Source organism: Lissotriton vulgaris, chromosome 8, assembly GCF_964263255.1.
Source record: "Lissotriton vulgaris chromosome 8, aLisVul1.2, whole genome shotgun sequence".
In the NCBI taxonomy this organism is placed as follows: domain Eukaryota; kingdom Metazoa; phylum Chordata; class Amphibia; order Caudata; family Salamandridae; genus Lissotriton; species Lissotriton vulgaris.
The window spans coordinates 150,060,028-150,084,637 of NC_141696.1; the positions used below are offsets into that span (position 1 = coordinate 150,060,028).

Genomic DNA, 24,610 nt, shown 5'->3' on the forward strand with positions numbered 1-24,610 from the left:
TGTGGGTTCCCCTCTGAGAGGATTGGAACAGTCCACAGCTCTTGAGCAGTGAATTTAGCAACTCTGGTGAGCATGTATTGGCGTACGTCTCGCTCGAGGCCTTTGTGGGGCTGAATACGACATTGTTTACATTATCCTCTGCACAGTATCTCCATTGAGGACTTTCAAGCTTCGCTGATGGTAAGATAACACAACTACTCTCAGCTAGGTGTACATGAATTCCCTACCCCGATTAACATAACTATTCACAGTATGTAATGAGGGAGTCGATGAAATGCATGTTCCTTTACTTACTGCGCTTCTAAATTGCGGAACTCTCGTCCACTCAGTCTCCCCTGCACCCTCTCGGAGTCCATTTTTAGAAGCAATCTCAAAACTTTCTTGTCTGATAGGGATCTGATGGGCAAATCATTTCTTCGCTTCTCCTCTTCCCATTTTGAACTGGTCGCTAGCGCCTTGACACCTCTACTGAGCTAGCCGTGCTCTTTACAAATGCCCCGAATAGAATAGTGTCGCAGGGATTCCGTTCTCATACAGAACTGTGCATAGAGACTTGGAACCTCAGTGAATTAGGATGAACCAAAACTCACCTTAGTACCCCAAATCCCCTACCAGACTAGCTACAGTGTCTCATTGGTTATCACAAACTCCCAATGCTTAGACAAACCAGAACATGGACTTAGTACACCTCAGGTAACGTGGAACACATGAACACTCTTTCGTTATACAATCATTTCAATCCAGAACAAGGAGTAAATGAGGACGCGTGCACATTTGAAATGTTTATTCACTAATGCAGTGTTCTCAAGCGCAGCATCTTAGCTAATACAAGCAAACATATTATAAGAAACAAAGTAATCAGCATAGTCACTAGTCCATTGAACACAAAAGGTGAAAGCATGGTAAAATGCTAAAACAAATAGGGTTCAGTAACACCTAGTTCTCACCCTCCCTGGCTAGTATATTATATTATATCTAAGAAGGTCTCTTTGGGTTTTTAGCAGGGTGGCCCCATACCTCAAGAGCCCAGTCGTAAGGGATCACATCATCTTCCATCAGCTCTCTGCATGCGAAGCACCATCAAGTGTGTGTGTGTGTGTATGCTCTGGGCAAAGCCGTATAAAACTCGCCTAAAGCCAGGATTTGGCCGCAGCTGCATGTATGTTATGTCTAGGAACGTGCGAAGATCAGACCTCACAACAACCACTGTGTTGAGATATCCTTGAAGGTTTCAGCACTCACTGTACAGACACAGCTCACCAAGCAAGGCTGATATCAGAGTAACAACATATTATTCTCGCGTGAATCAAAACATTCTACTAGGCTCAAAGCTAAAGCAACAGCTATGTGTCGTGTGCAGAAGCAGCAGAAAGGTAAAATGGCGTTTAAACTCTTAATAAGCTCATGCTAACTTAACACACCATATAGGCAAAGTATATCTACATGACAATAGAATAGAATGTCTATTCTCATGATGACACCACTTCTCCATCACAAGGCTATTTATCTTTTTTCATTTGTTTGTGTTTTTTATGCCATGAAATATCTGTGTCTGAGCACTGTACGAATGTGAAAGCATAAAAGAATATATTAACTAAGCAGCTTTGTACAGTTACCAAAGACATTGCACCATTGGAAACCAGAGACTATAGATAACCGAGATTAGAATATCCAAACTGGCACAAACATAGGCATTCTAGATTGCATGGTGTTCAGATGAGATTTTGGTCAGGGTACAAAGAGAAGGTAAAAGTCAGAATCCCTAGAGGTCTTGCCTGTTGTGGAGACAGCATCGCAGGGTAGCCAAGGTCAGGTAACTCAAAAAAGTGTGGCAAAACCTAGATCATGCATGAATCTTAATCATGCATGATGGAAGATGGCAATAGCTAGGCAAAGCATTACTTAATGAGTAAAAGTTTAAAAAAATGATAAAGAATGGAAAGAAAAAATCTTTGGTAGCATACCTGGCACTAAAGTGCACCCCTTTTTAGTTGGATGAACACATGTGATCAGAAAAGTGTTGTCACACACAGTGCAAGCGAGCCAGTGACTAAAGCAGGCTGAGGTACTGTCGATGCTGTGGTGGACAGTAATTTGTGGATCACATTAGAACCCACCAATAGATGAAGAGGTCTGATCCAAAGCCCCTCTCTATGTTTTTGTGGATGTATTTCTGTGTTTTTTTTACATCCATGGCACTAGCGAGAGAAGCTGTTTCTAGGCCAGATCCAACTTGGGATTTTATTCATAGAGAAAATTGAAATTGATGTTAGTACGCAATGTAGGACACTGAAATAGTGTATTTGCTGATATGCATACCCAAGAAAATTAATCAGGCCATTAATTGTACGCATCTCAGTGCAGAATGGATATATGCCAATCATCATTTTGCAGGGTACAAAATGTTCATAGACGAAGGTAGATGGCTTGCAACTCATTGCACCCCAAGAAACGGCAGTGCATTGGTAGGTATTAGTACCCATCTCCAAAATTATATGTGGCAGAAAATTAAGAGATATATGTGTCGAAGGGGCTATTGACCTAAAGTTTACTGAAGCATGGGATTTGGGATTATTGCTATAAATACAAGTCCAGATTGAATATGCAGACCAGAATTAGATGGACAGTGTTTTGATCTTTGTTGTCACATTGTTTCGATCTTTGTTGTCGTATCATGGAACTGTTTCTTGGGTGGCAGACCTACTTTGCATTGAGAATGATGACACAGATTTCAAGGAAAGGATGTTTTGTGGTCCAACCCAATATTGCCTGCTTCATTAAATATAAACAAAGACCTCTTAGACCGTATTTTCAGGATTTCTGAAACTTCTTCCACCATCACTGATCAAAAAGAAGAAATGGCCAAAGATCTCCCTGTCACAAATGTTTTTACTAGAGTGATAAACTTCAAGAGGAACACTTGCACATGTCCATTTGAGGTGATCATATTTTAAATTGTTTGTTTCTTTGTCATAGATTGCACCAGAACACACCTTGATGTCCTTCCAAAGAGCTGTGGAGCAGAAGGTATATGCCATACAGGCAGACGTGATGATAAGGCAAGTCTTGTGTGCCTAGAAGCTAATTTAAATGGCTCAGGGTTCGTCAGTTGTCCACTCTGCTTCTCCTTTCCTCACTCTTGTGAAATGTTTAGTCTTCTAGAAACTTGTGTCCTATGGCATAGGCAATGTGCAAAATAATTTAATTATATTTATTGGAGAGGAGGGAGGATTTGGAGCAGTTTTCTATCATTGATGCAGGCTATTGGGGGACTTTTGGCATCAATTCTTATGCTGTATCATGAAAAAGCTCTATATTAATAAATGCAGACATTGTGTTCTTCAACAAACAGACATATAGTGTTTGTTCAACCTAGAGCAGCTTTCATCTGAGTGAAAGTCACCTCCCATGGCGCCAAAATATGCGGATGTCATCGCAATAGAAAGACAATCATTGCGGCTTTTAGATCCTCGTTAAGAGTCACGTCTGTCCAAGCTACTCTGGTTTCACGCCTGCAGCTCAGTGTGGCTCAGTATAGATTATTATTGGCAAATGAAGGGACTATTAGAGCTTCTTTACGAGGTCCAGCATACATGCCCAGTCAACTCTAATCACGAAGGGTATGCAGTTCCTCAATGCGGACAAAGTGTTAAGGAGGCAGGAGGAGGGGGTCTTCCTTGTCTGAACTAAAGTCCTCACACACCCAGCAAGCTAGGTGTCATGCTTCATCATTACGACTTGCTCGTCGTCGGGTCGGGGCTGCAATACCCGACCGGCACCCTTAACTTTAGTTCCGACAAGGAGGACCCCCCTCCTCCTGCCTCCTTAACACTTTGTCCGCATTGAGGAACTGCATACCCATTGTGATTAGAATTATCAGTATAGAACAGCCAGTATGTTCCAGTATGTGCGACTCAGGAACTAGCATAACAGATTCCTGAAATAAGGAGAATGCGTCAGTTGAAGCCTTTAGGGAATCATTACATTGAAAACAACTCTTGTAAGACCAATACATTTACCTACTCAAACTTTTTATGAGTTAAGACAGTAGTTTTGAAACTAGTTTATAATAATCAAAGTCTTCTACACTGCATCTATTCAAATTAGAGGTACCCAGGGAATCTGATAAAGGTTTGAATTGATGGACTCCTCACATAGTAACTTTTTTATACTAACATTAAGTATCAATCGATTATCTGCACTGCAGTGGTGGCGCATAGAGTAATGTACTATTGCTACTTTATTTTTCTGAAGATGGCCCATCAGTATTCTTTTTGCCCGAAACATATATTGTCTTGATAGAGACTGCAAAGAAGAATCCAAAAAAACAATAGCTTAATGTTGTATTCTACATAATTATAACAGGTATTCTAGCCCTGCTGCCTCTAGCTGCTCAGCCCAAGGTGTGTCTTGGCATTAGAATGTTGGTGTGCCTGTGATGCGTGGAATGCCTGGGTGACTGAGTGGGATGAATGTGGCAGTTGGAGATGGGCTGAGCAGCTAGGGAGGCTGCTCCTGGTGGGGCTGGTGCCACACTAGGCTGGCTGGAGTCATCACTGATGTAACTTGATCTGAAGAATTAATAAACAAGACCTAAGAATACATCCTGGCTCCTGTTGTCTTTTCCACCAACAACACAACACTTACCTAATGTATATCCTCTCTCTGTGCTGGAAATGCACTTGTTTTAATTTAAATCCTTGAAGCTTAAAACTCACGAAAATGATGTCAGCTAATTTTTGTTACACTTTTAGCACAATGTTGTTATTTTAAAAAATTTGACGGACCGTACTTGATTTTCTGGAACTGGGTAAATTGATTTCAAATTGTACATTTGAATTACATTTTTAAATTATATTTAAACTAAGATCTAGTTAATTTAGTCTGGTGTCTCTATTATTTTGGATGGACGTGGCATTGATTATTGACTCATTGAGTTTCATGATCATGAGTTTCATCTAAGCATCGTGCTTTCTCCCAGGTTCCCTTTGGCATACAAGGTTGTGTGGTATTCTAAACCCAAACCTGATTTAAAATGATTCTGAATAGTTGCTGGATTTAACCACAAAATATTTGTTTTGTAGTTTTATAGGACTCTGTGAATCTCTAAATTCCACTTTAACTTACTTCAGTTGTCTTTCTGTGATTTGCTCAAAATCATTCTGCCCAGAGTTTGTCTGCTTGTTTGAAAGGAGAATGAAAATATTAGGAATCCATACATACTTAGAACTTACATAGGCTGTTTGTATCATATGATTGTGCCTCTGGATAGTGTTTGATATTCGCCCCTAAGTTAGAATCGGTGCTTAATTTGAGCCGGTGGTGTCTGGTGCTAGGCACTGGCACTTAATTGTCAATACCGACACTTATGACAGTCTGCCACAGGGTGGCGATGCCCGGCTAATTTAGAAATGAGCACAGAAACATCCATTTAGTAATTCAATACACATTAAAAAGGACTAATACCTGCTGCTAATGCCATCCTTTTAGTGTTTGGGCGCTCGGAATTGTCTAAATTGTCACACTTGTAGGAGTGTGATGGTTTGTAGTTGTGTTGGTACTGTCAATAGCGGCGCTGGCAAGGGCAATGGGTGGTGCCAGCTGAAGTGGTCTCCTGACGAGGGCCCTGGCAATGATTTATTTTAGAAACTAAGCACTGGTTTGAATAGGAACCTTCGTGTTACTTTTGACTGATTGGTTTATAATAGTATATACTCCTGTCAGTGAAACTTTTTTGAATGCTTGATTGGGATATGACATCTTCAGTGTTCTTGTTACTTTCTCCCTTAATCAGGGCCGAATTTGTGGTTGCTGAATACCAAGTCTGCCTCTTTCCATTCCTGTCTATAATTGTCAATCTTATAGGTTCTTTTCACCCCTGCTGTTTCCCTTGTTTCTCTCCTGTGTCTGTCTCTCTCTTTATCCTAGTTAAAACAATGGAAAATAAGTTCTGGGCCATAAAAACTGAGTGTGGGTACCCATCTCCTGCAAACACCGGCACAAATTAAGCAGTCTTTCTTGGTGGTAATAGCTGTGTCATAACTGGTGTGCGCCATTGTACTAATGATTGGGTCAAATGGCAATTCGGAGATGGCAATACAACGACTACAGAAATACTCTTTAATGATTGTCGTGGTCTTTTGACCCTTTGCTGTAGACCATTATTAGGCAGACCTTTCAGAATAGGACAATTGTCCAAAACCTCTAAGGCATTGCATATCAGAATAGTTACATTAAAGAGGGACGTCTAGGTAATGCTCGTCTCAGCCATTATGACTTGTTTTTATAAAACATTTGCAATTTTCTGATAGTGGCAGAATTTAATAAGTTCTATCCAGTTTGCTATTTTCAAACAAATTAGGCTGCAATGCGAGAGCACATTGTGTGTCGCATAAAAGCTGATGTTGCTGTGTGAAACCCTGGTAGATAGGGACCATCCTTAACCCCTTGTATGTGACCTTCAGAAGGGTGCTCCATGGAACCCTTGCAGTGCATTGCACACTTCATATGAGCTCAAGGAGAGCAGGAGGGGAGGGCACACAGGAATCTGAAATAAATTGGCAATGTGTCACATTTTCCTTGATGCGGAACTGAAGGTCGCATGTATGAAAATGCGCCTCTTGTGTTTGAATGTGACATTCAGCACAAGGCAAGAGGGAGCACAGAGCACTTCATTTCCTGCATTTGTTAGAAAGATTGTTAAAAAGGGTTCCAAAGACAACCGGTAACCAAAGACCCTTTTATGTTGCCCGGCGGTATCGCCTCTATGACCCACCAATATTAATCAATGAAGAAGCAGGCGCTGGAGACTGGAAGGCGGGAAACGAGGATTTTATTCTCTCCGGAGGAGAACACATCAATTCAGACAGCAAGTATCGTCACGAGGTGCTCTAACCACATCTCTGAGGCCGGGCCTCTTATACTAGAGTTTACGACCTTTATTGCACATAACACATTCTCGTAATATTTTAATACTTGAAAGAACATCCTCGGAATCTCCCCTCCAGACCCGTTCCCACATACATTTACAGTTGGATTCCCCACCCCGGTCACAACAGGTGATGGTGGTCGCACAGCAGGGCATTCCGCCGATTCACGGAATGCGTGGGGTTGATCGGATCTCATGGGGTGGGGGCTTTGATCGGTTCGGGGGTCTTTTGATGGGGAGGGGAAACTTCCTACTGTACGGGGTAATAAACAGTATCCGCAAGGTCAGGTGGCAGCCTGGGAACGAGGAAGACAAACGGGGACACAGGAAAAGGGGGTTTGCATCAAAAGGGTTTGAGGCCATGAAAGGAATGAAGGGAGGTGTCGCGCTGGGAACAGGATGGGATTCCGTGGTGAAGCTGCGCTGGAGAGGGGTTTATGACCCAAGGCATGAGAGAGCGGGGGGGTTGTCAGCGTGCGGGGGAATGCTTGCGAGGTTAAGAGAGAGAGAGACGCGCTGGCTATTAGTGAGGGGCAGGGAGGCCATGGTGCTCAAAATGGCTGCCGCTTACGCGCACGAATGGGCCTGGAAAGGGGGCAAGATGGCGCCGATAATGTTGACGTTTTGCAGTCTAATCTTTAACAGTCCTCCCTTTTCAACATATCTTAGCCAACTTGCTTACTCAATGTCAATCTTCATCAAATTCCTAACCTCGGCATCATATATTGCTCTCATACGTTCGTTTTCAAAGTCCACAGTCTTAGGGCAAATACAATTTGCACATAATGAACACAGAGGTGGCAGACATTGAATTCCTAAGCATAGACCGCATATCACAACTACAGGAATCAGGATAATGGTGAACAGTCTCCAACCCCAGTTCTTAACGGTGTTCCAGAACCAACCACCAAGCGACCATTCTTCTTGTTCCTGGTGTACTTCTGAAGAGAGTCTGTGGAGATGTTCGATGGCTTTGTACACTGAGGGTGAGTTGTCCGGTATGTATGTACAGCAGCTGGACCCAATGATGCGGCATGCTCCACCACGGTCCGCAAGAACCACATCCAGGACAAGGCGGTTCTGGAGAGCCACCAAGCGGACCGCTTGAAGTTCAGCGGTGTTGTTAGCAAGGATACCAGCCGTGATGTTCATTGTTGTCTCAACTGCTTGAGTCAGATGTCGGATGGCACGGCTGTTTGCCATCGGGCCCCAGAGGGGGACCAGTCCTTTCATAGCATCGATGAATTGCGCTCCTGTTGAATCGGCTTGTTCGATGTCCTTGGCTCGTTTTTGTCTGTGATGATTTGCTGGTGCCACATATGTCGGAGGAAGAATGAAGGAAATGAAACAAGTGCCCCCCCAGCCTTTGGGGAGCCAGGTGTAAGCCTTTGTGCCGCAGACGAAATACGTGTTTGGAGATGCCACAAAGGAAGGCGGGTCGATGGAGTCCAGAGTTCTGGAAAACCGGCAGGCACTGTGGCCTACCAGCTGAGTCCCAAGCCCTTCCATGCACATGTGGCCAGTGACGTTGATGACTGACAGGGCCACAGTCAGAGTGGCAGCCGTTCGTTTTCGCAGGTAGGAGAAGGTGGTTCTGGTTGGATTATTGAACACTTGCATTTCAACTTGTTCTTTAGCAGGGATGTCCAAGTGGATGGTGTTGTTGTTGGTCTGCGGGCAGAAGTGTGTCTTTGTTCTGTTCCGCCAGACCCCGTGGTAGAAATGCGTTACCGTTTTGCTGGAGGTGGCATTGTCCTTAAAGCTTTCTTGCAGAAGCATCAGCCAGGCAAGACAGGAACCGTGAACTGAGAAAGGTGAAGGGATGAATGGTATCGAGTGTCCAGTGGCGTGGGGTAGCAACCCACAGATCCAACAGTTGGTGGCATTGGTGGCAAGGTTGTGCTGGTGAAGTAGTTGTACGAAGGAGTTATTCCAAAATTCCTTTCGCCTCTCTCTGAGTTGGGGAGAGAGCGAGATCAGATAATGTTCCTTCATGGTGGTAGGCTGGACAGTGGTCAGGAATGTTTCGTGAGCAGGTGCATTTTCTTCCACAATCCAGAGTGTGGTCATGAGGAGAAAGCAGAAGAGGATTGTGATGAAGAGCGCAATAGTCTTTGGGCTATGGAGTCTGTCTGCTTTTGGGTTCCTGCGGTGGGTATTTCCTGTTTCCTTCATCATCTTCTTATTTGGCGCTTCCATCATCTTCTTATCTGGCGCTTCCATCATCTTCAAGGGGCTCGGTAGCGGGCAGAACCACAGACTTTGCTTTGCTTCTCTCCGGGTAACCCTCGGTAGTGTTTAGGTCACCGTTCTGAGATTTAACTCAGTCTGTGGTCTACTTAGCCGTAACTCCCTCCTTTCGACGCAGGAAATACCCTTCTCTTGATGGCACTGTGGGATCAGAGAATTTTGAAAGTTCAAGTGTTTCGGTATCGGGATAGCAGGATAGTGACGGTCGGTCCTTGTTCAGGAGCTCTTCTTGACTGTTGATGGTTTCGGTCGAGGTCAGGGTCGAGGAGATCTTCTTGCAGTGGTGTGCATGCAGCCAGTTGCGTTTTCCCTCCACCCGGAGTGCTGTTCGGGTGGTGATGAGGACTTGCCAGGGGCCCGTCCACCGGGGTTCCAGACTCTTGGCACGCTGGAAGTTCCGGATCAGGACGAAGTCCCCAGGTTGGATGGTGTGTCCGGGACCCCTGGAAGCGTCAGGGATGGCATGCAGCACCTGTTGATGGATAACAGACAGTGTTTTAGTCAACTGGCATAAGTAATCAGACATTAGGACGTCCGGGACGTCATGAATGGAAGTTGGTTTCGGCGCAGACCAAACATTCATAGGCCGGCCGAACACAACCTCGTATGGTGTCAAGTGGTGTTTGGTGGGGGTGGAACGCATTGAGAGCAATGCCAGGGGGAGTGCGTCTGGCCATTTCAGTCCTGTGGTAGCTACTATTTTGGCCAATTTTAGTTTCAGTGTGGCGTTATGTCGTTCAACTAGTCCAGCAGATTGGGGGTGGAAGACTGCGTGGAACTTTTGTTTTACACCCAACCCCTTCAAAATGAGTTGGATAACTTCGGCTACGAAGTGGGGGCCATTGTCGCTCCACAAAATTCGACAAAGGCCGTAACGGGGGAAAAACTCCTTTAACAGTACCTTTGCTGTGGCCATAGCAGTGTTGTCACGGGTTGGATATGCTTCCACCCATTTGCTAAATGCGCATACCACCACAAGTACATATTTCAGGCCTTGACATCTGTCTAGTTGGATGTAGTCCATCTGCAGGACTTCAAACGGGTGATTTGGGACCCCAAACCCTCCCCGGGGTACTACAGTTCCTTTCCCGGGATTGTGTTGCAGGCATATCAAACACTGTTGGACCAAGCGTTTGGCGGACTCTGTGATCTTATCATTGTGCCAAACTCTGGAGACAAGTTCAATCATGGGGGCTGATCCTATGTGGGCAGGGGAGTGCGCCATAGTCAGTATGGGAATCAGATACGAGTCAGGTAGCAACCATTTGTCTGTGTCTTTTGTCCGCCAGCAGCCTTCGTCATCTTTCAATCCCACCCGTGTCCATTCAGTCAGTTCGTGTTGTGTGCTAGCCATTTGAATGTCTCTGATAGTGTCCCTAGCGTCAGTCCATTTTTCTGCTTGTGACCTGGTCACGTACATGCGTGTTGTCGTCCTATTTTCAGCTGTCGCTCGGGCAGTGAGGTCGGCTAGTGCATTTCCCTGTCCAATAATGTCTGTCACCTTTTTGTGTGCCTGGCATTTGATGACTGCAAGCTTTTTGGGGAGAAGGACGGCTTCGATCAAGGCGGAGACTAGGTCCCCGTGCAAAATGGGGGTGCCGTGTGAGGTCAAGAATCCCCTCTCCCTCCAAAGGAGCCCGAAATGGTGAACCACCCCGAAGGCATACTGGCTGTCGGTGTAAATGTTTGCTGTGGTACCTGCTGCTAGAATACAGGCTCGTGTCAGGGCAATCAGTTCCGCTGCCTGGGCAGATCGTTGCGTTATGCGGGCTGTCTCGACTACAGTTCGAGCCGTGGTGACTGCATAGGCGGCCGAAGTGGTGCCATCGGGGAGCTTGATGCAAGAACCGTCCACCCACAGCTCTCCGTCGGGGTCGGGGAAAGCCGTGTCTCTGAGGTCAACCCTACTTCTGGTCTGTTCGTCTGTGAGGGTCACACAGTCGTGTACAGGGTGCGCATTGGGATCGTTTTCTGGTAAGGGCAGCAGGGTTGCTGGGTTAAGTGTGGTGCATCTCTTCAGTGTGATGTGGGGTGCGAGCAGAGTCAGTTCGTACCCTGTCAGTCGTGCACTTGTCAGGTGTTGCGTTTTGGTTTGGTTTAGGAGGGTGTCAACTGCATGGGGTACCAGTACTGTGAGGGAATTCGAGAGCACGATCCCCTCACTCTGTCGGATAGAGATCGCGGCAGCAGCTACGGCTCGAAGGCAAGCAGGCAGGGCTCTGGCTACGGGGTCAAGAGTGGCTGAGAAGTAAGCGCATGGTCGTTGCTTTGGGCCAATGGACTGGGTCAGGACAGATAAAGCGCACCCCTCCCTCTCATGGGTGTAAAGGGAGAAGGGCTTTGTGTAATCGGGGGTACCCAACACAGGGGCTGAGCAGAGGGCATCTCGTAGTTGCACGAAAGAAGCCTGACACTCAGGGGTCCAAGGGAGTGGGAGAGGGACGTCCTTTGCTAACAATGAAAGCAGTGGTTTTACTACGAGGCTAAAGTTGGGCAGCCACTGTCGGCAGAAGGAGGTGAGGCCTAGTAGGGAGCGGACCTGTTTCTGGGTCTTAGGGACGGGGGTGTCGAGAATGGTTTGGATCCGGTCAGGAGTCAGTTTCCTTCCGTCTTTGGACAAAAGGTGGCCTAGGTAAGTGACCTGGGGTTGGCAGAATTGCAACTTCTTCTTAGAGACCTTGTGGCCATTTCCTGCAAGGAAATGCAGGAGTTGAATGGTGGCTGTGACAGCTAGTGGAGTGGTGTCGGCTGCCAAGAGGATGTCGTCGACATATTGTACTAATACCACTCCATCGGGTAACTGGACTTGATCCAGTTGTCTCTTGAGGGCCTGGCTGTAGATGCTAGGGCTTTCTGTGTAGCCCTGGGGTGCTCGGCAGAACCTATATGAGCGGGCTTTTAGGGTGAAGCCGAAGAGATATCGGCTGTCTGGGTGGATGGGGATAGAAAAGAATGCATTTTTGAGGTCAATGACAGTGAAGGTGGTGGCAGTGGAGGGAATCAAAGTCAGGATGGTGGTAATGTCTGAGACCACAGGGTACTGGGGTACCACCACTTTGTTGATCTCTCGAAGGTCAATGATGAAGCGGTATGCTTTCTCATCTCCTTCTCCCTGTTTCTTAATGATGGGCAAGATTGGGCTGTTGCAAATGTTGCTAACTACTTCCTCTACCACTCCTGCGTCTATCAGTGATTGGATGATTTCTACCAATGCCTTCTCGCCCTCGGGTGATATTCGATATTGTGGAAGTTTTGGGAGTGTTGCATCTGGTCGAACAGTGATGTGTACTGGGTCGATCATCATGCGCCCTACATCCGAATCCGTTTTGGCCCACAGATACGGAGGCAGAGTGTCGAGCAGGGAAGTGTCGGCGTCGGTGATGGAAAACATGTGTCTGGGGGGGCACTGTCTAAGCAGAACAGGATTGTCGTAAAGAAAAACTCGGACTCCATCTTGAGAACATCTAATCGTTGCTCGGAAGTGTTTCAATAGGTCGAGTCCCATAATTGCGTCAGGGCTATTGGAGGAGAGTAAAAACGTGGTGTCAGTGGTGTTGTTTTCTAAGTCAAAGAGGATTGGGGCGGACAAAGGGTTAGTGGAGGGCGTCCCATCGAAACCTGTCGATGTTATTAGTAAGCCAGACAAGGGTGCCCTTGGAATCAGTCGTTTAGATAATGCACTACGTGTTGCGCCAGTGTCTACCAGGAATGGTGACTTTGTACCCAAGACCTTAGCAGTGACATAAGGGCCTTGCTGGTCAACATGGAGCTCGACTGGATCCCTCCCTTGCCCTAGGCAGTCCTATGCAAAGTCATGAACGTCATCGTAGTCAGATTGCTGGCATTGGTTTTGTCGGGGTCGATCAAATGTGTTCGGTCTACTGGATCTATCATTAGTTGCGTTGTTTGGGGGCCCTCGCTGTGGTCCCCTATTTCTTGGTTCGTTTGCTGAATCTCTAGGATCCCTATTTCTGGTAAGTTCCAAAAGAACCGGGCACTGTGATTTCCAGTGGCCCGATCCTTTACAGAAGGCACACTGGTCTTCCCTAATGTCTGTACGTCCAATGTGGGGAGTTGAAGCACGGTCTTTGGGAGGTGCCGTTTTAGGGACGTTCATCTGATGGTTTCCCCGGTATTGGTCTCGTCCCAGAGTAACCCCTTGCAGTTGTGCTATCATCACCCTCTCCTTTAATTCTTTCTTCTTTCTCTCTGTAGTTCTGTCGTTTTCGTTTTTCTGATGTTCATAATATTGGGCCATCTGAAGGATAGCCGTAGGTTTGGAGGCTGCCCAACTACTTTCACTGGCCTGCAGTTTCTGCGAGACCTCAGGTGATAAGCCCTTAACGTAATTCTGGACAAACAGATGGTGTCCGGTTGCAGTGGTCAGGTCCTGGCCGCTGTAATCGGAGAACACCGTTTCAAACCGGGAGAAGTATTCCGATACATCTTTTTGGGGTTTCTGGCGACAAGCCGTTACTATCGACCAGTCCACTTTCTTTTCTGGGATCATGGTTTTTAATTTCTGCACAATTTTATCCGGGAGGTCCAAAATGGCTTTTAAAGGCTTTTGTCCGGGTTCTCGTTGTCTATCTATGCCATCAAGTTGTGACCAGTTATGTCCAAACAGCTCAGTGTGGTCGACTTTCCGGATTTGCTTCCACACATCAGCTGGCAGACATAACCCGAAAAACAAGTCGATGTCGGCTAGAGTCATAATCGTCGATCCTAGGGCCGTACCCAACTCAGTATAGAAGGCGGTGGGGTTTTTACGTAGGTCTGGCAGAGATTTCCGGAAGGTCAGAATCTCTTGCCGGTCCCATGGTTGGTAGACCCAATTGTACACTACCCTTCCCTTTGCGTCTTTGTTGTTTGCATCATCGTGAGTCCCTTCACCTCGTGGAGGAACCCAGTAAGGGGCAGCCTCTCGTATCGGCATCATAGTGTTAGGTCGTTCAGTTTGTGGGTTGATTGCTACGGAGGTAGTGGATTCGGTTTTTGGCTTTTGTTCAGTGAGGTGGCGGAAAACCTCAAGCGTACGCGTAAGGAGGTCCGTCACATCACTCTCACTCTCATCCCCGATATCAACCTTCCGGTACAGAGTCGTTAGGCTCTGTGGACCTTTTTCTTGATATCGGTCCTCGTATGCGTTTAAGACGTGGTAACACAGTTGTACAGTAAAGTGTCGTCTGTGACTCCCAGTATAAGAATTAAACACATCCATGACGGATTCTTCATCCTCCCTCTTCTCTACCAGTATCTTCGCTATCTTATCGACCCCTGCTCGTTCATGTTTGCTTAGTCTATATGCTCTAACAGGACCAACCCTTCGGGCTTCTGGGTCGCCCGGCGTTGTCGTTTGCGTAACATCTAATACGAGGAGTTCAGCCGGCACGGAGGCCATGGGGGCTGAAGCCGCGGGGCTGCTCTCGCTGGTACCTGGGGATAGTGGGTGTTGGGCTAAGGGTTGGGAAGGGGCATATGGAGGGGGCATGTGGATGATCGGAGGACCTAGCAGCAGATCATCGTTGGTTCGCTGTTTCGAGTGCAAATCAGGGTAGAGCGTGGAGGGAGTTCTAACCAGGCACTGGCTTGATGTTTCTATTTCTAGCTTCTGTTTGGTATCCTCTCTTTCTTTTATCTCTTTCTCTAATTTCTGGGCTGCTAGGTGGGCTGCTTTCCGCAGCTCTTTTCCCAACCTACTCTCAGTTCTCTTTTTGCGTTGTTCGGCTTCTTTTCGCCACATGCCGAAGCTGTCAAGCATAGTGGACGTCGTCTTGTTTTTACCAAGAGCTGTTTCTAGTGTGATTATTCTATCGTCTTCGAAGGATCCTATCAGTGGCCACTGACTTTCTCGATCCTTTTTCGTATATTTATGCCACAGTTGGCTATAGGCTATAGCGACTAATCCATGCTTTGTGAACATGTCCTTATTAGGGGTGCCTTCCAGCGGAGCCGGATGGTTCATCTCTAATAAGCGGTCCGGGTTAAACAGGCTACTGACCAGTGGGGAGAAGACAGGCATGACGGATCACAATGGGATAATAATCAGCACTACCTATCTTATCACTGCGCGCAAAGACTAGACAGAATATTTCTATTCTACGTTGTTTGCACGTAGTGAATACCTCATGAACCAATTCTGAGCAATCAATCAACGTTAGGTCAAAAATAAAAAATCAATATGGTCAATGGGGAGAATAAGTAGGCTCGCAAAGGTTCGCGTCACCTACCCTTTCACTATCTGTAAAGAGGGGACCTAATCTTCCCTGTTTTCAGACAGAGAATCTCCAGAAAACAATCTATAACAGTTAATCAATGGGGCGGAGGGGCAATTGTTCAGTGGGGGAGAAAAATAGGTCCGACGGGTGCGTACCTATCCTTCGCTGTTTATAAAGGGAGAGCCTGTTGTTTCTCCGTTTGTAGACAGTGAATCTCCAATAAATTAACAAAGAGTAATACTAGTATTTTCACAACAATTATCAATTTCTTTCAATTATCTATCACTTTCGCAATTCGTCGTGTTTACACGACCTTACCCGGACCGCATGGACAGTTTCTCGTCTTCCGAATCCAGCGCCCGATCGTCCTCTTCTCTTCGTACTTCTCGTGGCACTCCTGATGGTTCCCAGTCAGGACCGCAGATCACTCGAGAGAGGTCTGTTCGGAACCAGTGAAGTTCGGATGATCGGCTGTCAGACGAGGGTCTATCGGACAGGGTACCTTCCGATCGTTGCAGTCGTTCACTCTGTCGTCAGGACCTCTCCCACTGGATCCACGAGTCGCTGATGGGCCCCACGTTTGGGACGCCAATTGTTAAAAAGGGTTCCAAAGACAACCGGTAACCAAAGACCCTTTTATGTTGCCCGGCGGTATCGCCTCTATGACCCACCAATATTAATCAATGAAGAAGCAGGCGCTGGAGACTGGAAGGCGGGAAACGAGGATTTTATTCTCTCCGGAGGAGAACACATCAATTCAGACAGCAAGTATCGTCACGAGGTGCTCTAACCACATCTCTGAGGCCGGGCCTCTTATACTAGAGTTTACGACCTTTATTGCACATAACACATTCTCGTAATATTTTAATACTTGAAAGAACATCCTCGGAATCTCCCCTCCAGACCCGTTCCCACATACATTTACAGTTGGATTCCCCACCCCGGTCACAACAGGTGATGGTGGTCGCACAGCAGGGCATTCCGCCGATTCACGGAATGCGTGGGGTTGATCGGATCTCATGGGGTGGGGGCTTTGATCGGTTCGGGGGTCTTTTGATGGGGAGGGGAAACTTCCTACTGTACGGGGTAATAAACAGTATCCGCAAGGTCAGGTGGCAGCCTGGGAACGAGGAAGACAAACGGGGACACAGGAAAAGGGGGTTTGCATCAAAAGGGTTTGAGGCCATGAAAGGAATGAAGGGAGGTGTCGCGCTGGGAACAGGATGGGATTCCGTGGTGAAGCTGCGCTGGAGAGGGGTTTATGACCCAAGGCATGAGAGAGCGGGGGGGTTGTCAGCGTGCGGGGGAATGCTTGCGAGGTTAAGAGAGAGAGAGACGCGCTGGCTATTAGTGAGGGGCAGGGAGGCCATGGTGCTCAAAATGGCTGCCGCTTACGCGCACGAATGGGCCTGGAAAGGGGGCAAGATGGCGCCGATAATGTTGACGTTTTGCAGTCTAATCTTTAACAGTATGACTGACTGCTACATCATTTGTTGTAATTTCAGATATGCTAAATTTGACAGCTCCTGCTTGCATTCAAACTAGCACAAATTATATATATATATATATATATATATATATATATATATGTATATATATATATATAGACAAGACTGTAGCAATGTAGGAGAATTCCATATGCAGTTATGTGGAGGTAACTGCTTAAAATATATATATTCAGAATATATATATTGACGAAGGCAAGTGCCGAAACGCGTTTTTCCTTTTGTGCAATAAACCTACTTGGTTTTACTTACTGCGAGTGCTGGTGTGTCGACTTTGGCCTGGCAGAGGAGCTGTGAATATATGTATATATATATAGACAAGACTGTAGCATTGTAGGAGAATTCCATATGCAGTTATGTGGAGGTAACTGCTTAAAATATATATATTCAGAATATATATATTGACGAAGGCAAGTGCCGAAACGCGTTTTTCCTTTTGTGCAATAAACCTACTTGGTTTTACTTACTGCGAGTGCTGGTGTGTCGACTTTGGTCTGGCAGAGGAGCTGTGAATATATGTATATATATATAGACAAGACTGTAGCATTGTAGGAGAATTCCATATGCAGTTATGTGGAGGTAACTGCTTAAAATATATATATTCAGAATGAGTTTACAACATACATTGGTGTGTTCTGGTGCTGTTGGCCAAGGGCAGCACAGTTTGAAATCCTATTAAAAGGCTCCTGTTCACTGCACAAACATTATGTTTATGGTGTGATGAAACATATTGGCTCCATCGTTACCATTACAAAGAAATTGAGAATAAGGCTGGTGATGTGCTGGTGGCATGCTGGACATTGGGCCAGCTGACTGGAGACAAAGTCGGCCTTTGGTGTTTTTCAATTCTGTGCTTTTACCGAGGGTTTGAATCAACAACTTGTGTTACAAAGTTCAAAGGTTCATTAGAGGAACTGTGATAAACTTTCCGGTTAAGAAACAGTAACTTCCAATACCAGGTCCTTGTTAAAATGTGTCCTGCAGAGGCACAGAAATGACATATGGGCCAAAACGTATCAACAATTCTTGGAGTGATCAAACATGACTCACTATAAACAGACTCTGGTCGTCCAATTAGGAAGTCAAACATGTTTTTTCTGCAAATTATAAAGAATCCCTCCCTAGCAGATCGTACAAATCACATTAACAAATACAGACGTGTATTGCTTTTCTTTACATGTATGCAAGGGCGCTAAGGATGTTAAATAGTTGCAAATGTATGATTGAATATTTGTGAAAAATGGTGCTATGAAATAATAAAGAAACTAATGAACTGCATCTTACGGTTTCACATTTAATGTCTTGGACCAGTGCTATGAGGTATTCAAATGAATCGTGTAATGTGTTTATATATATATATATATATATATATATATATATATATATATATATATATATATAAATATATATATATATATATAAATATATACACACACACACGTGTATGATTGATGTCAAGTAGATGATACATTTGATCAGCTTGTTTATAAATAACTAGTCTATTGCGCCCTAGTTCAGAACTCCCTTGCTTCTAGAGTATTGGCGATATGCTTGCGGGGTGGTGGTTGGTTACTGGTAGTGGGCTGGTGAGGTCTCTGTATCGCGCCTTGTAGACTAATCCCGCTTGTTGAACCCTTTGCAGTTATGACGGCGTGCCGTTTTTGATGCACGACAGAACACTGAAGCGGACGACCAATGTCGAGGAGGTGTTTCCACAGCTGGCTCAGGAGCATCCCTCCATGTTCAACTGGACCGAGCTGGAGAGGCTGAATGCTGGGACATGGTTCCTCAAAGTAAGCTGTCTCACCTGCATGCCACCTCCTGTGAAGAGGAGTTCCAAACCCATGGTTGTGACAGATTTGGGGCTGAAAAGTAGCATGTGTCCTTACTTGGCCATTCTACACCAACCTAACGGGGCAAATCATAAAAATAGTAATGCCACAAGTTTGTCAGCCTTTGAAACATATGATATGTATTCATTTTACATCTAGTGGGCGTGGCGTTTCCATGAAACAAGTAAAGGTGTGTTATTATAAAGCGAATGTACCTTTTGGGAGGTCCAGGTAGGCAGGCACTCTCAAATGTCAGTGCCAAATAGGGGATGTAGACGTTTTAGTGTGATATCATTAGCATTCGTCTTTGACATACATAACATTATTCTCTGCGAATTATATTTTAAACGTCCGACGTCACGGTGGGCGTGTGCATCGGATGGCCTGGAGCCGTCCGACGTGCGCACGTGTGGAATTTTCCCTCACCGCGGGGAAATTCCGGCTGCGGTCAAAGGGTTAAGTCTCATAATATTATGCTACTATCATAATGGATACACCTTTTGAAGTATAGATTGTACTGTGAAATGGGTTGTACAAGCTCATGTTTGCCCTTTGACAAATAACAGTTTGTTCAAACACAACTACTTGCAAGAACTCTGTCATTCTGTAGTAAGATAACAGCAGGAAAAGCATGCTCTGATGTAGGAACAATGGAAAGCGAGTTTCCTAAGAGTTGTGGAAAAGTCCTTAAAGTCTGGTTCTGCAGACTGCTTTGTCAGACACCAACCTGCCACCTCCACTCAGCCTTCAAACACCCAAATGAGGTGGTGGTATGGGGGACAATATTCTTCCACCCCACCCGCCTTCCTCCAGTCTTTTCCTGCCACCCTTGATTGGAGGGAGAAGGTGTGTGAATGCTCGAGTGCCATCAACTAACCCCTCACCTGTAGGTCCACAAATGTCGGGTGATTTCCTTCTGGGGTTGGTTGTGGCCGTCACAGAGAGAATGGAGAGCACCGCTGTCAGGCTGAGTGGCCACTAGAGAAGACTCAGCCCAATGAGAGAGTGTGGCATGAGGGAAGGTCCTTTTGTTTTGGGAGGTGGGGGTAGCTACTGAATTTAGTGGAAGAGAATGAGAAGAGATCAAGTCAAAAAAGAATAGGGAATAAGAGGTGTAAGAGGAAGGGCAAGACATTTGAAGTGTGATGGGGCACAAGGCATTTGTCTGTTTTCGGGGTAGTTTGTTGTGGGTGATGGAGCTGGTGTTTCAGCGCAGGCTGTTCATTAGTACCTTAGATGGCTAGCTGTCAGTAGCTAGGATTTTTCCACCTCAGGATTCAAAGTGACATCATAGACAACTCCAGCTTCTCTCTTTGTCTATAAAGTAAGTCGACAAGTACTGTAAAACAAGACTGCTATTGACAGCTGCCGTCTAGAATTCCCTCAATTGTTGTAAATTGATATTGAGTTGTGATGTTTTTCAAAAATTTGAGTCCAGTTCGTGACGAAGTGACTTTTATCATCATTGTCTTGAGGCCATCATGTGATGCTAGTACTTACCTGCCATGTGCTGAGGTATGTTGCCACACAGTAACCTCAGCCTTCCTTGTTTCAGAATAACCCCTTCTGGACCACCAGTTCCTTCTCCGACGCTGCTCGTTTCGAAGCGGGGAACCAGTCTCTCTGCAAACTGACCGACCTGCTGCAGATAGCAAAGGACAACAACACAGCGCTGCTCTTGAACATCCCAGTTCCACCAGCAGAACATCCCTACCGTGGCACCTACATCAATGCTACCTTGCAGACCATTCTGAGGTCCCGGATTCCACAACGACTCGTGAGTTACTTGCGTAAAGAGGCATGCACCACTCTCTTAGGGATAAATAATTGATCCAAGGTTTGTAAGCAACACGATGGAACACATTGAGGAGCCTATTAAGTCATCATTCTAGAGTTCACTTTATGCCCTTACATTGTTGTTGCTTCTATGCTTTATAATCAAAATTAGCTGCCTCTTTCAAATGTTCTATTGACATTATTCTGTCAAGAGCAGTTTATCTACTTTGTGGGTGGTTTTTGATTGTTCTGATAGTTTTTTCCTTGGGCACTAAACCACTCCTGTGATCTGATGCATGGAGAAGCAGAATGGGCTTAGAACACAAGGAGCAAACGCTTCTCTTTACTTTCCTGTTGCCGGGGAGCCCTTGGAGCCTGGCTCCGTCCGCCTACTTGTCATGGGCGGTGGGCTAGTGCAGGGGACCTCTGGCGGTGGTCATCTTTACACTGACCTGGGCAAACAAGGAAGGCAGACTCTGAAGGCACCAGTGATGCAGGAACTGTCCTACTGACCCATTTGGTAACAGGAGCCCACAGGATGAGAAGTAGGACCAGAAGTGAGCTTGACCTCTCTCTCGGGCAAAACCGGATAAAAACACTGACTCGCCACATGGGATGCTATTAACCGTTGTCCTAATAAAGTCACTTTCTATGAGGCAGTCAATGGCCTCACAGTTGGCAAGCATTATATAAAGAGAAGGTGGGAGGAGGCACAACAGACCAGTCTTTGGGTGGTATAAATTACAGGGCTCACTCTAGGCCACCTCATTTTGTTTGAAATGTTAGTGGTCTTTTCTTGTTTATTCTTGATTATCTTTGCTGCTGCCGGCATTCCTCATTGCCGGACATTCAGTTGGTTTGTGAGACTGTTAAGAAGTGTACTTTGTTTTCCTATTCAGGGTGGCTCATTATAATATTTTAATACTGATCAGCTTTTTTAAAATCCCTGCTTCTGGAGTACGAATTAAAGAAAAGAGTATTTTAGTGTGACATGTTTTTTTTAAGTGTAATATAATATCTAGCCTATTATCCACCTGTGCACTTGGTTTGCTGAGAGACAATTCCTTTGTTACAACAAGAGGTGGAAGTAAATTTATTTTGCAAGTAGAGCATCCTTGTTACGTGCATTTTTCAGCAGCACTTGGCTTCAAGCCACTCTTTTGCCTTTGGTTTGCTGCAAGGACATTCACTGATTGTGTATGCTGTTGACAGACCCAATGGTCGATAAGCAGACAGGAAAAATGCATGAGTGCTTTAAATTAGTGTTTTACCTTTCGACCCAAAATGGGGGGGGACGTAGGCAGAATCAAGCGATGTAGGAATAATAATCAAGCAAAGACAAATTTAGAATGTGTCAGTAGTTCGGTGCATGATGTGGTACCCTGCTGCCCAAGGAGACTTTATAGCAGAGGTTATACGTGGAAACCATTACATCAACCATGGCCAATGCTTTGTCTGGTTAGATTTGATATTCAAACCTCAGTCCCTGCAATTTGGATGTACAATCTCAGTCAAAAGTCTGACAAATCAAAGTAAAGATCATGGTAGAGGAAGTTGTCTTCGATGTACCTGGGATCAACTGTGTTGGCATCTGGTTGATTGAGGTTGTGGCTGTTGTACTTGGCCCTCTCTGCAGGGTCACCCAAACATGTTGCTTTCACCCCTCCTATTTTTGCTGAATTTCTTTTTGTTAGCCTTAGAACTCTGTGCACTTTACCACTTCTAAAAAGGGCTGAAGGGATTCTGCTCACTAGCTAAATCATGGTAAAATTTGCTTACACTGAATTGGCATATTTAATTTACTTATAATTCCTTAGTAAAATTATATACCATATATGGGTATTTCGGCTGTATGCCACAAAAGTGATCAAATAAAAAAGCATGGCATGAATTGACCCCCATGAAATATTAAAAAACAGATAAATACAGAATACATAAAACAGGTTAAAACTGGATACAAATATTAAATACATTAGTTTAAAATGAGCAGACGTTTAGAGGCACATCTTTTGCCTGATCCTCCATACTGCAAATAAGGAGCAAGAGGCAGCAAAAACCAAACTTTTCCTAGCCTCTGTTTTTAAAATTCGAAAAGCAATAAGATGATCCCTGACACCTAAAAGCTGACCGAGATGATCCACTTTTTCCTGCTTTGACGTAAGCTGGGCAGCAAAAATTAAATGCTGGGCCTTCAGCACTTATTGTGCACTTAAGTAGCCCTTAAAAGATGGCCGAGGCCTGCCATTACAGCCTGAATGCAGTTTACAACTGCCAATTTGACTTGACAAAATAACCCCATTGCCAAACCTTAAACAAGTCATTTCTTGCAAGTAAGTCAGCCCTAAGGTAGGACCTAAGTAGACCATAGGGCAGAGTACACTGCAATTAAAAGATTGGACAAGTACTTTTGAGTTTTACATATCTTGGTAGTGAAAAGCTCTTACTTTTGTTTTTCGTTACTGCGAGGGCTAACTCTCCCATAGGATAACATTGAATTGCCTTATTATATTTAATAAGTGCTAACTTTTGATTGAGAACAGGTGAACGTGTGATGTTTGGTGTCTGAGAAATTGTAATTTACATTCCTTTTTAATGGTCAAGTCAGATTTAAAATTACATTTAGAAAGCTGGCATTTTCCTCCGTCAGCTCTTTAATGCCTGCAGCTTGTCAATGGATCCCATGACTGGGTGTAGTTGACAGTTGGACTTTCTTTATTCTTCCCAGACAGCAACACAATAGAGGGATTAGGTGTTCCTGGGTGGGGCATCACTTGCAGGATGGGGAGGGGGTTGTGCTGGGTACAAACCCACTTACAACTGAACGGGCTGTGCCCTGCCTCCACACAAAAAACTTGTCGCCAGTTTATTGTTCAAGCAGCCAGCTTGGAGATTGGTCAGGGAAGGAAGGAAACTTCACAGGAAGAGGTCTAGAAACATCTCCTACTTCAAAGAAGGCACAGGGTATAAAAATCAGACCATCAGACCCACTCTTCAGTTCACTTTCTGAACCTGCAGAAAGTCTCTCAGATGGCTGCCTGCTGGTGTGGGCTGATGTGTACTTTAGCGGGCCGCTTTACTACACCTGGAAGGACTACATTGCTGTGTAAAGCCTGCCTTGAACCCTCTTAGGCCTGCCATGCTGTTTGAGCCCTGTTCCTCTTCTTGAACCCAGAACTACCAGAGTGTCTCCAAGGGCTAGTTGGCTGGCCTCTTGATGAAAAGTCCAGGGACAGAAAAGGCTCCAACCATCTTGAACATGCACCTGGACTCTGCCTGAGTAGGCTGTAACTTCACCTCAAATTGTGCCCCTCCAGTCCGGGACCCTTGAAGGTGGTGTTAAAAGTGCCCAGATAGCCACAATCCAACACTAGGGACTTAGAAAATATTTGGCTTAAAACTACTCTGAGAATCGAGAGGAGACCAGCACCAACCTGCTTGTCTATCCACCCAAGGCGCATTGCCGGTCGGCATGACTACACAGCTGCTCCAGCTACGTTCTTCTCTGCAGCAGCAAATCCTGTTCAACAGTCCTCTGAAAAGGGGTATCCAACCTTGTGTAACTCTTGTTTGTTGCAGCCTTGTTCCACTGGAAGTTTTCGACTTCCAAAAAAAGAGACTATGTCCGAACTTAGAAATCTTCTCTGTTACGTCGTCTACCACACGATTAACCATAGGTTAATTTAGCGACTTTAGTCGTTCACCCGGTCAGCTATTGTGGCTGTTGCCTGAACAGGGTTAACACCCCACGCACTAACAACCCAATTTTTCACAGAAGCCTTTATAGGACATCTGCACTAATAAATCTATTTAACACAATCCCTCTTTATTGAGAGATACTAAAAAGGTAAGGAAGTAGATGATTTTATTTGAATCTCATTTGAGGAAAATACATTTGAAAACAAGGAAACTCTGAACGAAGTCAAATGTATGTCTTCTTATGAAATGCTATAGATGTGAACACCACAACGTTTTCAAACGTTTGACTGGTCTCATCTTACAACATATAGGCTTGATGACGGCAGTGCACTGTATTTGGGCCTGCCTGATTACCTGATCAGAAAGTTGCAGGTGGTCCAAAATGCAGCAGCGCGCACGCTTCTC

At 45.3% G+C, this 24,610-nt stretch overlaps 1 protein-coding gene across 1 annotated transcript in view; it reads left to right on the top strand.

Moving 5' to 3' along the window:
- GDPD5 (glycerophosphodiester phosphodiesterase domain containing 5) overlaps nt 1–24,610 on the top strand; it is an 899,605-nt gene that overhangs the window by 823,834 nt on the left and 51,161 nt on the right. Inside the window, exons 9-11 of the mRNA XM_086933859.1 lie at nt 2,977–3,059; nt 18,544–18,694; nt 20,289–20,510. Of these exons, the coding sequence (XP_086789985.1) occupies nt 2,977–3,059; nt 18,544–18,694; nt 20,289–20,510 (456 nt within the window). The remainder of the gene's footprint in view (nt 1–2,976; nt 3,060–18,543; nt 18,695–20,288; nt 20,511–24,610) is intronic.